The sequence below is a fragment of the Microtus oregoni genome, unplaced genomic scaffold (genome assembly GCF_018167655.1).
Source record: "Microtus oregoni isolate MIOR12 unplaced genomic scaffold, Mior012 000013F_ref0000133, whole genome shotgun sequence".
Lineage (NCBI taxonomy): Eukaryota > Metazoa > Chordata > Mammalia > Rodentia > Cricetidae > Microtus > Microtus oregoni.
In genome coordinates this window covers 23,795,713-23,808,349 of record NW_024543072.1, presented here as the reverse complement: position 1 = coordinate 23,808,349, position 12,637 = coordinate 23,795,713, and the positions used below count along the sequence as shown (strand labels likewise).

Genomic DNA, 12,637 nt, shown 5'->3' with positions numbered 1-12,637 from the left:
ACAAAGTCTGTCACCAGGGGTCTTTAGAGATGCAAGCAAGGCATGGTGGTCAGGACAAACTTAGTTTTACCTTCATTGATGTCTGTATTAGGGTTGTCAGATCCCCTAGAGCTGGATTACAGACAGTTGTGAGCTGCCATGCGGATGCTGAAAATTGAACTTAGGTCTTCTGAAAGAGGATCCAGTGTTCTTAACCACTGAGCCAACTCTCCTGCCCCGGGGCAGACATCTTAAGAAAGTGATGAGTCGAAATTAAAGTGATGAGCAGAGTCCAGAGCTAACTAGAGTGGCCAGACCGAGGACTTGCAGGAGTTCCTGTGTTGTGGCGTGTGCTTGGGGTGTGAGGACATGCTGGGGTTCTTGTGTTGTGGCGTGTGCTTGGGGTGTGAGGACATGCAGTGTCTTGCATTGTGGCATGTGCTTGGGGTATGAGGACATGCAGCGTCTTGCATTGTGGCGTGTAACAAAGATTGCTGCTCTGGATCTGTAGTGGAGCCTGAAGCCACCAGAGTTGTGGCAGGGGAGAGGCGTGCACAGTGTTTCCAGGACCCCGGGAAGCATCAAGAGTTGGAAGGAAAGATATATCAGGATTTGGTTTGTGTTTTGAATTGATCTTTGTGATCAGAGTATGTGATAAAGGGATGCCTATCTATAACCATCCATGGCCAGTAATAGTATGATAAGTGTTCATGGTTAGCTATGGTCATTTTCAACAGTGGTATCTCCTTTTTACAGGAAAATCCCACCAGTGCCCTGTACCACATCAACTGTTTCTGCCCGTATTCCTCACCGGACAAATTCTGTGCCGACATCCCAAGGTGGGATCTGCTATTTTGCAGCAACCACTGTCTCTGCATCCCCAGTTCTGCTGTCGTCCACCTGCATCTCCCCAAATAGCAAATTGGTACCAGCTCATGGAACCACTCTGAATGCACAGCCTGCTGTTTCTGGGGCAATGGATCCTGTGTGCAGTATGCAATCCAGACAAGTCTCTGCTTCATCCTCATCCCCCTCCACACCCTCCGGCCTCTCTTCAGTCCCCTCCTCCCCTCTGTCCAAAAAACCTCAGAAATTGAAACCTAGCAAGTCTGTAAGGCCCAAGGAGTCTTCTGGTAACAGCATTAACTGTCACGGTGCCAGTAGCAGTGCCAGTGGTGGCTCAGGAAAGAAACGCAAAAGCAGTTCCCCGCTGTTAGTTCATTCTTCCTCCTCCTCGTCATCCTCCTCCTCCTCTTCTCATTCCGTGGACTCTTTCAGGAAAAACTGTGTGGCACACTCTGGGACTCCATACCTGTCACCGGCAGCATCCTCCCACAGCCTCAGCCTCAGCTGTGTGACAAGTAGAGCCGACTCGGCCAGCCTGCGGCATGAGCCAGCAGGAAGGGCTCCTCCTGGCGTGAGTCCCGCGGAACCCATCAAGAGGATGAGTGTGATGGTGAACAGCAGTGACTCCACTCTTTCTCTCGGGCCCTTCATCCATCAGTCCAGTGAACTGCCTGTCAGCTCACAGGGCAGCTTTGCACACTCACACACTCCTCTAGACAAACTCATAGGAAAGAAAAGAAAGTGCTCTCCGGGCTCTAGCAATGTCTGCAACAGTGGTAGCAAACCTACAAAGGTTGCCAAATTGCCAGCCATGAACAACGTCCACATGAAACACACAGGCACCATCCCAGGGGCCCAAGGACTGACGAACAGTTCCCTCCTTCATCAGGTAGGAAGTGGACTCTGATCTCCTAGTGTTTCTGTTGCCTCTTTTTTGGGGTCCTTTGTCCACTCTGAAAACTGGTTGGGTGTTGGGTTGGTTTGTTTGCCTATAGTGGATGCCCTGCTTTCATAGTCGTCTTTAACAAAGGGAAGTCCGTGTCTATCTGAAGGGAAACATCTCTACAGAATGTCTTATGCCTTTCAGAGATGTTACTGAATAGAACCAAACATGCATTTAGCATCTAGGCCTGAAGAGAGCATCAGGCATGACAGCAATGTTGAAGGGGTGCCCTTTGCAAAGGCATAGAGCTGGTATCCTGATTCTGTTAGCGAAGCAAGTGGGGAGCATTTTCAGTCTGTGTAGTGACTCTAATGTGTTCCCGTGAAGAAAGCCAGGCTGAAATCAACCTGATTCTAGTAAGCAACTACTTTAAACCTAAAAAAAAAAAAAGAAAAAAAAAAGCTTGAACTGTTTTATGTTGAACAGTTTTAGATATCTGGTTAATTGCACCCACATTTTCTCCTTGCTATTTTCAAGGGAGATGGGAAATAAGGTTGAGGATTGAGCCTTGTTCCAAGGCATACCTTAAGAAGACATGTGTTGTTATTGTGCATCCCATCAGTAGGAGGGGACTCACTGGGTTCCTAGTAGTCGTGACTTGCTTGCGCTGTATCTTGTCTGTTCCCCAGCTTTCTTGTTTGTTTTTCCAACTGTCTTTCATGGAGTTCTTTCTTCCAGCTTCTTTTGCCCTAACTTCAGCTCATCTCTCATCCTGTTATTCCATTCATCAGGATATCTTCTCTCCTTGCTTACGAACAGGAATTGCAGCAGCAGCACCCCAGAGCCCTGACTTAAAAAGTGAGGCTCTCTTTTATGTTATTTCCCCTTTCCCTCATCCTCAGAACCTAAGTGCTTAGGGCTTTTTCAGAAAATGCTAAGCCATTTACTATAGTAATTTTCTTTTCTGCAATATTTGTGTGAGTTGACAATGCCAAAATGAACGGGGGAAGTAGCTACTTAAATTCCAAGTAGCTGCGTGAGTTCAGCCTTTTGGGGTAGAGATACTTGGGCAAATGTGAGCTTTGCTTTGCTTATGTTGTGGTTATTCATATAGTTATGATTCATGTAGCAGAAGTACAAACACAGCAAGAAATAATAGGATCACCCTCAAAACTTCCTGTGGGCTGAGGTCCCTACATTTGTAGCTTAGAGCCTGCACACCATCTTCAGTTAGAACATTAGACTTGTGTCGACCTTCCTCTTAGCCACAGGAAACCAATGGGAGAGGTGAAGGTAGCAGTGGGCGCTGGAGGCAGCAGGGACTGGCAGTGACTGTGGAAGATCTGGGAGTGGAATATGGTCCCGCCAACGTGGAGCAGCTGCTCCCTACCTTGTCACCCGTTTAAAGAGATATTGCAGAGCTACGCAAAAAAAAAAAAAAGTGCCTACGTATCTGTTGGACAGTTTGGATTATGATCTGCCAGCTTTCCCCCTGCCCTTTCTTTACCCCATGGGGCTGGGAAGACCCAGATAGTCCAAGTTTGGATGTTATAGGAAGACTTTCTGTGTTGAAGATGCTTTTGTCTTTTATTTTTAATTATACTTCACAAATCCTGGGGTCCCCGTGGCTTACAGTCAGAGGATGTTATATAAACCTTACAGAGTGTTTTCTCTGGCTGGGAGGGATCTACAGCTGTATAAGAATCTCAGAGAAACACATGACTTAAAAGCACTTGAAACAATGCTATCTATCCCTGAAAGCAGGCATGGTGACACGTCTTAAATCCCATCACTTGGAGGCAGAGGCAGGTAGTTCTCTGCATTCAAGGCCAGCCTGTTCTAGGACAGCCAGGACCACACAGAGAGACCGTGTCTGAAAACAAGCTCTGTCTGTAGAAAAGTAGAAACCCCGGCTTGCTGTTTCTTATGGAGAAGGCTGTTAAAATCCTGTTGCATGGGCTGACATCTGTGAACACAGAAGTGATATGGGAAGCCCAAGACATGGCAATGAGTAGCCCCCACCCCAGTCTGTTCATGGCCGCTCGACCCTTTTTACCCCATGGGAAGGACAGAGTTTCCTCCCTGTGTGTGGGCAGTGCCTTGGTGCAAGCTACCACACCTGTGTGTTAGCACATCTAGCTTGGTTCACAGCCTAGAATGGCTTCAAGGTCACAAATTTGAAAACACTTAGACCAGAAGGCAAACATGAGCGCTGGAAACCCAGGCAGCTGCCTCTTGTTGCCGGTTCTCTGAAGTCAGTCTTTGCAAATCTTGAAGCTGGCCCTGTGATGGCTCTCCCTGGCCCAAGCAGATCAGTGGAACTTTAGTGTGGGGTATCCTAGTGTAGACTTTGGGAGCACAGCCTTTAGCCACTTACTTATGTATTTTTTCACCCCCTCTTTTTGAAAGCCAAAGGCACGCCCCTGACAGCTGACAGTACCACTGGAAAGAATACCGCAGACCTTTGTGAAGACAAGCCACACCTCTCCTCAGCACTCTGGACCCCACGATGCCTTTGAGTCTCTCTCTGACCCCTGTGGGCTCCAGGGTGACAAGGATTTCCTGAAGCTTTGTCTGTAGCAGTGAGAACTCCTAAAGGACACTGGATCGAGTCCAGCCACCGGATTGCTTTGTCAGTGTTACAGTGGTCTGGACTGCTTGCTACCAATCTGTGAGAAGTTTTTGTTTGTGTTTTGTTTTTGTTTTTGTTTTTAACTTGCAGCATATCATGGAGCCACTCTTGAAGTAATTGGCTGGGCAAAAGAATGTTTTAGCAAGAGCGTTACTGTAGGCTCTTCTCCTCCTCCTTTCTTTGCCAGAATTGTTTTTGAACACATGCTCACCTGTAGGTCACTCTCCAGCAGGTAGGCACCTTTGCTGGAGACTGGAGGCCTTCCAAAGAAAGGGGAGGGAGTTGATCCTGACTGGCCTCCTAGAGGATATCTGACTTTAGATATTTTTATAGCAATGTTCAGGAACAGAATACTGATGTTGGTGAGTGCATCATGACATAGTGGCCAGCCAGACCCTCTCCAAGTCATGTGGGATAAGAAGCTCATCGAGTTCTCCAAACTTAAGACCTGGTTTGAAGCTGCTCATAACCAGATATTAAGTTGAAAGTATCTCAGAATCTTAGTTTTCATGGTGCAAACATATGTGCGAAAAAAGAAAGGAAGAAAGAAGACAAGGAAGATGGAGCAGAAGGAAAACGAGTCTGGTGATAAAAAGCAGTTGGGACACTGGATATGGGGAGGGGAAAATCATGAAGTGGGGCAAACCTTGCAGAGTTTCCAAAGAGACGGACTTCTCTTGTTAATGACCGTGTGTCAGGGTGGACTGATCATCTCGCTCAGTCTGCTTTTTAAGATTTGCCTTTTTAAAGTTACTATGATGTCCTTAAATATTTCCCAGGCATTACTCCCCTTTCGTGTAAGTTCCCGCTTTCAGGACTGTGTCATTGTGTCTGTCACAGCCCCCTTCAGGCCACTAGAGATGTTTATCTGGATGTGGGTCGGCTGAGGAGTGGACCCCCAAGAAAGGGGTGGTCAGAGAGCCTTGTGTGTGCCATGGAGGGGAGCAGCTCTGTGAGGGTCACTAGGTTTACTCATGCACACCCTCCTTTCTCGTGATAGTGACAGCCATCTTCCTTCAGTGAGGTGTAAAGCCCTATTAAGATTGTTCAGTACCCCACTCCCAAAGAATATTTAATATGTTAAGACGTTGCTTGAAAAGTTGTCTACCGGTGAATGTGGGGATGATCTGGGGCCAGTACCACAGCTCCTGCACAGACAGCCAAGTCCTCTGGCTTAGGAGAGTACAGTAGAGTGGCCAAAAGAGTACAGTCCCCAAGGCTCCTACCCTTGTCCTGGCTGTGGCTGGGCAGAGCCCAGGCAGTGCATCCTCTCCCCCACAATTCTTAGGTTACAAACTTGAGTTTCAGGGAATTTCAGTCAACAGCAGGTAGAATGGATAAACACTCGGTTACCAGCCTAATAATGTGAATTGCTACACTTACCCTTATTCTGTGAGAACACAGAGACTTTATGCAGATACTTTAACTAATGTTGAATTTTTAAGGGAGGGAAAACAGAATCTTACTTATGCATTCAGTCAGTGAATGGTTTTAAGAAGATGCTGGGAGAGAGCTATGAGCAGGGACCATGGGTGGAGGGAGCACTCGGCTGTCCCATCCACCTGGGTGGTGGGGAAGGAGGGGAGAGGGAACCGGTTACATAGTAACTACTTGGCGACAAGTGCAATGGGTGTGGGTAGGATTTATTCTCAGAGCCACGGGGACTTGAGGGTTATAAATTAAGTTGCTTTTAGTGATGGAATTTGTAGACAGGTCATGTTGTTCCGAAAGATGTGAATAGGAGCCACAATAGGAAGCTTATTCAGAATAAAGTAGAGGCTTAGATTAGTGTTACAACTTGATTTCTTAGACTGGGGTTTTAATTGAACTTCATTATATCTCCGGGTAACACACAGAGCCTCGGCATTAGGAAAAGCCATTTTGGATTCTGCCTGTCACAAACAGACATATTCTAAACAGTGCTACTAAAGTTTAGACTGTTCAGATCTTTTATTTTCTCTGACAACTACTTTTTATGATAATGAACAATTAAGACCATTTAAAATATGGGAGTACAAATATTTTTTTTAATTAGATTAACTTGCAAAAACCAAATTTGCAGTACTTGGATTGTTTCTAGACAGACTTTGGTGTCAATTTAAAACCAAGATAATTTTTATATTCTTTCCAATAGAATTCATGACAGCTTCTGCCGTTTTCTTAAACTGCAAAAATAAAGTGCTGCAATGCTGAACAAAGAATTATAAAAAAAAAACTACTTTTGTATCTTTATTTTGGAATTTCTTGTTCTATTATAAATATGGAAGTATCCCTATTTCAGAAGACATATTTTGTTAAAAATGAATTGTACATATTTAAATATGTATTTTTGCACAGGTCTTTTTTTCTGATATCCTGTTTTGGTACAATTGAGATCATCTAGTATTTATTTATTAATTAATAAAAATAAATACCTTTTTATAATTTGAAGTGGTTCACTGCCAAGCCAATAGTTTAGAACCTGCCTCTTAGTTAAGGGATGCCTCTGTTCTGTGAAAGTCTCTGTCCCTTTCAGTGTCTCGGGAGTGGTTTAATACAGATGAAGTGGGCGTAGCTTCTCTCAGTTGCCTGATTGCCAGATAGACTACATGGAACTAAGTGGCACACTGCTTTCCTTTTAGTCCTGTGTGTGTGCGTGCGTGCGTGCGTGTGTGTGTGCGTGCGTGCGTGTGTGTGCGTGTGTGTGTAATGACACTCTGAGCACACCTGTGTTATTAGTATGTGATATGGTTTAAATTAATGGGTGAAACAACAAAACAAAGCTGAAAGTGCCTGAACCTAGTTTCAGCTCAGACAGATTTTCTTTAAAGACTTGAAAGCTGAGTTGAACTTCTGGAGTTTGCTTTTCCCACCTAAATATTATTTCTAAAGTTTTAGGGGAGAAGTTAAAAGCCATCAAGGCTGGTAATTTTTATAAGGTATTTTAAAATTAAGACATTTTGGTTCACAGTAATTTAACCCAGTGCCACCAAGGGTTATAAATCATTGTCTGCCAGCAGCTGTTTGGTTAGTCACTCATGAAATACAGAGTTTAAGATAGGATATTTAAAATATTTTGTATTAAAAAAAAATACAAGAAGTACCTCTGAGAACATTGAAAAAAAATGTTTAATTTGAAAAACAATGTAACTTAGGCAGCTGTCTTCCTGTAAGAGTTCTGTTGCCAAGGGATTTCTTAACGTCTCCATTCTGTCCTGGGTTGGGGAAAAGTTGGGCTTTGAAAAAATGATTGTTAAAAGTTTCATTGTTTAAAAGAAAATAACGCTTACATCTTATTGTAAGACATTTTACCTTTTCAGATCACTGAGTGAGCACTACATATTGTCAGTGTGAATGCAGGGCCTTGAAAGAATTTTGCTTTTTTTTTTTTTTTTAGCTTGGTTCTGAAAGCAATCTCCTGTGTTACCATGTGTGAATAGTTTGATAAATGTGTACACATAATCAAGAGCATCTCAGCTGGACTTTGTTGGCTGCTGTATAGAAATGAACAAATGTCAAGGGATAGAAAATTACTTTGGATATTTAAAAGAGAAAATATATAGTCTATTTGTTTTGTAACAAGTTTCTGTAAATAAAATAATTTATACTATTTATAAGAAAAAGTTGTGCTTTGCTTTATGAGAAATTAAGTTTGTTGAACAAACATGTCATTAAATGGGCAATAAAATTAGGACTTGTCAATCGAGGTTGGCTGCATCCTTGTGGTACTAAGCCCCACTGTAGCACCTCTCCCAAGCTTTACATCACACATCCTTTACTTCAGCCTTTCTCCAGTGCAGGCTGAATCCTCCAGAGACCTCAGTGTCCCCTTCTTGGGCAGAAAGCTTCCCCTCAGATGAGCAGCATCCCGAAGGAGATGGGAAAGAAATGCAGACGTCAGGCATACGGAAACAGTGCTTCGATCTGCTCATTATGAATCTGATGCATGTAGCTGAGTTTGTTAGGTTTTTACTGCGAGGAAGCTTTTAAATCTGGAACTCATGTCGTCTCTTCTTTGATACAGCCTACAAGGCCACTTTAGTTTTATTCATGACTACATAATTGTATAGATAGAAAGTCTTCCTAAATTTTTTTGTTGTTGCTTAAAATAAAGGAAGCAACTCATTTGAAAACACGAACTAGCCAAACTGGGCCCACCCCTCTCTGCCTTGTGAGCTGTCAGTTATTCCTCTGGTTGGTTAGTTGATGGAATGGCAGATGTCACTCCTTTCACTGTGTGTCCAGAAACGGTCTTGAGGATCAGATAGCAGCTTTGGGGTTTCAGCACATGGGACTTCACTGGCAGAAATGCTTCCTGCCAAGGAGCTAACAGGACAAAGGTGTGAAAATTGTGGGAGATTATTTATGAAATTTGCTGGACAGGAGGTGCTGACGGAGTTCCCACTGCTGACTGTCATAAGCCTTTGTCCTCAGGAACGTAAGGAGCATGTTCACACTGACTTAGAGGTAACCACTAAAGCCCGAGAGATACTTCCTGGGTCTGTGCTTCTAGCCACTAATCAAGGGCATCCTGGACTGACTTCCCTGTTTCCTGTATTGTAGGGCTCTTAGTCACACGTGTTCACTCTTCCCAATTCCTAATCAAAGACTGTCCCCAGGGCAGCAAGGTGGCTCAGTAGGTACAGACACTTGCTGCCAAACGTGAAGACCTTTGATCCCCATAATACACATCGTAAATAAGACTCCTCCAGGTTACCTACTAACCGCACACGCACCACAGCATGCTACATACATGTGCTCTCTTACACAAAGTAACAACAACAAAAATAACAAAAACCTTCATTCTTTCCAGTCTCTTTCTTCTAAGGTTTTGATGATCTTATTGCTGTAAGCAGTTTAAGACTTTGATCTTATAAAGCTAGTGTCCTTGTTACCCTCATTATATAGCCAAAGCTCATGGACCAAAATGGACACTTAAAGAATCTCTTAGTCTCATGGTTCCCATCAAAGTATAATTTTTCAAGAGGAGGAGACTCAAACACTATTAACACTTTGACTTAAAAATATCCATCACTTCAGTCCCCTCCAGTAACTACTGAGAGAAAACGGAGGGGGTGGCACAGGAAGGGCCGGATGGACTCCTCCTGGGGCCAGTCTGAACTCAAAGGCTGTTGCAGGGAAGCACTCCTGGGTCTCTAAACTGCCAATGCAGGAGAGGTAATTCTGGAAACCTTCCAGAGACCTTGAGGTCTAGTTATATTCGTCAGATCTCTAGATTGGCCAAACCTACCAATTGATAAGCAACCTAGTACAGAGAAGGCAATGCATGACAGAATGAAGTTGCCAATAAGAAATTCAGATTAATGCTCAGGTGCCTGCTGTCTGACGTGAGTGTAAAATAGAAGTGGGGTTGTTGTCTATCATGGGCGTGTGAATGTGCCTGAGTAAAACAGGCTATTATTGTGTGTGGTGTATTATTTTGCTTTTAAAAACCATGCTTTAATATATATGCCACATATTCAACATTGACTAGAATTAGAAAATACATTGTTTCAGGTCTGTACCAATTTATGTGATTTGCTTTTCCTCCTTTTCTACTTTGTGAAGGACCCTTAACTAAGTCAGAAAAAGCGAGCTCTATAAATTAAAGTCACCATAAGTGAGTTAAGAATTAGTGGCTTGGGGGCTGGAGAGATGGCTCAGAGGTTAAGAGCACTGGCTGCTCTTCCAGAGGTCCTGAGTTCAATTCCCAGCAACCACATGGTGGCTCACAACCATCTGTACTGAGATCTGGCGCCCTCCTCTGGCGTGCGGGCATACATCGAGGCAGAATGTTGTATACATAATAAATAAATAAATCTTTAAAAAAAAAAAAAAGAATTAGTGGCTTGCCGGGCAGTGGTGGCGCACGCCTTTAATCCCAGCACTCGGGAGGCAGAGGCAGGCGAATCTTTGTGAGTTTGAGACCAGCCTGGTCTACAAGAGCTAGTTCCAGGACAGGCTCCAAAACCACAGAGAAACCCTGTCTCGAAAACCAAAAAAAAAAAAAAAAAAAAAAAAAAGAATTATGTGGCTCAATGTTTCTGATACAGGCGGCTGAATTTGTAGTGCAGGACATTGCAATCAAACTCATCTGCCAGAACGGGCCATCATATTGCATAGAATCTGGGCATAAGGAATACAGGCAACAATAGTGCATCCAGACTTAGTGCAACTAGGCATGGTTGCTTGAAAACACCAGTGTTTAGATGGTGGCCACACATTTTTTCTTAGGGTGTATCTTAGGGGCCCAGTGCTACTTGGTGGCACCCGGAGGAAGCCTCCCTTGCCTTCTCAGTTAGTGTTCCACAGGGACATGAGCTAGGAAATGCCCATCAGTGGTGGCATGTTTTAAAATCAAGACCAAAAGACAGACTATCAAAGCTAGAAATGACTAGTCTGTGAAGTCTGACCTTAATAACAAGTTTACATTTGCTGCAAACTTGAAGTCTGAAACTTGGTCAGTCTCATGACGCTGGTCCAGATGACTCAGTTCAGAAACATGCCAGCATAGTGGCCTGTTAGCGTCTTTCATAGAAGCATGTTTCTACATGTATCTGACTTTGAGGCTTTAGCGTAAAGTAAAGCTAATGAGGAGCACGATTATAGCCGCTTTCTATAGGTGACAAAACAGAACCACGTGATTTCCCTGGGCATACAGACTGCCAGGACACGGGGAGCTGGGCTTAGAACTGGCACTAAAGTGAGCTGTGCAGTAGAGCTGGTTCTTCTCCTATGTCTTATAGCCGTATTTCAGAGATGCTGGGAGCTAGAAATAGCACTGCCAGGGTTAAGAGCATTGCCACTCTTCAGAGGACCCCAGTTCAGTTCCCAAAACGTAGACTTCCTGTACCCCCAATTCCAGGTGACTCCAACAATTCCTGGCTTCTTGAGGACAACCCACATGTGGCATACACTCATCACACAGACACACACTCATCACACACACTCATCACAGACACACTCATCACAGACACACTCATCACGCAGACACACATTCATCACAGACACACACTCATCATACACACACTCATCACGCAGACACACACTCATCACGCAGACACTCATCACACAGACACACACTCATCACGCAGACACACATACATGTAAATAAAAATTTTTAAAGAAAGATGTTGAATTCTGATTTTCCTTTCAGCTCAAAGCTGACAATTGGAATTTGTAATTAATCTTTATATAACAGGGCCTCCAATCTTGTATTATAAATCATATGCAAATTGTGAAGCAAATAATCACAATGCTGAGTTATTTACAGCGAACCGTTCTTACATTGTTCTCAGGATAATTTTAAAGCACTTCTACTTTCGTACCTGGGTTTCTTTCTCAACGGACAGATCTCTTCCCCTGAAGGTTGGATTGGTTTGGGTTTTTTTTTGTTGTTTTGTTTTTTTTGTTTTTTTTGGGGGGGGGGGTTTCAAGACAGGGTTTCTCTGTGACTTTGGAGCCTGTCCTGGAACTAGCTCTATAGACCAGGCTGGTCTCAAACTCACAGAGATCCGCCTGCCTCTGCCTCCTGAGCGCTGGGATTAAAGGCGTGCGCCACCATTGCCGGGCTTGAAGGTTGGATTGTTACTATTGGGTAAAAGTTAACACCGAGCACAAGTTAAGCAAGGAAGAATGTGGGCAGGGCTCTCTCTATCCTTGAAAGCCATAGTTGTGATCACAGCAGGCCAAGTCAATTTCAAGTGCAAGTTGAAAAAGGGTGATTTTTAATTTCAGGGTTTTATTTTGAGCCAATAAACAGAGTACTAATTTGAAAGAACATGATGAATTCTCTTTCTCCTGTTATTGAATATAGATTTTTTCCCCCTCATATAATATATCTTGATTAGGGTTTTTCTTACCCTTACTCTTCCAATTCCCTCCTCCCTGGATCCACTGTAAGCTATAACAGAAACACCCACATCAGAATTAGACAAAACAGAAGGAAAAAGCCTAATAGAAGGCACGAGAACCAGAGACCCACTTGTTCACACTCTCACAAACTCCATAAAAACACTGAACTGGGGACAACAGTGTGTGCAGAGGCCCTGATGCAAACCTGTGCAGACCATGAGCATGCCAGGCGTCCGACTTCACCAGCTTTCACTGTGTTCATCCTGAGGCCTCCATCCCTTTGGCTTTCACTGTGTTCATCCTGAGGGCCTCCATCCCTTTGGCTTTCACTGTGTTCATCCTGAGGGCCTCCATCCCTTTGGCTCCTGCAGTCCCTAGCTTTCACTGTGTTCATCCTGAGGGCCTCCATCCCTTTGGCTCCTGCACTCACCAGCTTTCACTGTGTTCATCCTGAGGCCTCCATC

At 44.0% G+C, this 12,637-nt stretch overlaps 1 protein-coding gene across 5 annotated transcripts in view; it reads left to right on the top strand.

The window, feature by feature from the left end:
- Atxn7 (ataxin 7) overlaps window positions 1-7,931 on the top strand; it is a 154,212-nt gene extending 146,281 nt beyond the window's left edge. For 3 of the 5 annotated variants that reach the window (XM_041662302.1, XM_041662304.1, XM_041662303.1), the window contains 3 exons: window positions 736-1,714; window positions 2,500-2,566; window positions 4,118-7,931. In XM_041662302.1, coding sequence (XP_041518236.1) covers window positions 736-1,714; window positions 2,500-2,566; window positions 4,118-4,227 — 1,156 coding nt within the window. In that variant the 3' untranslated portion in view covers window positions 4,228-7,931. The remainder of the gene's footprint in view (window positions 1-735; window positions 1,715-2,499; window positions 2,567-4,117) is intronic. The other 2 variants (XM_041662305.1, XM_041662306.1) reach the window with 2 other exon arrangements.
- The last annotated feature ends 4,706 nt before the right edge of the window (window positions 7,932-12,637 follow it).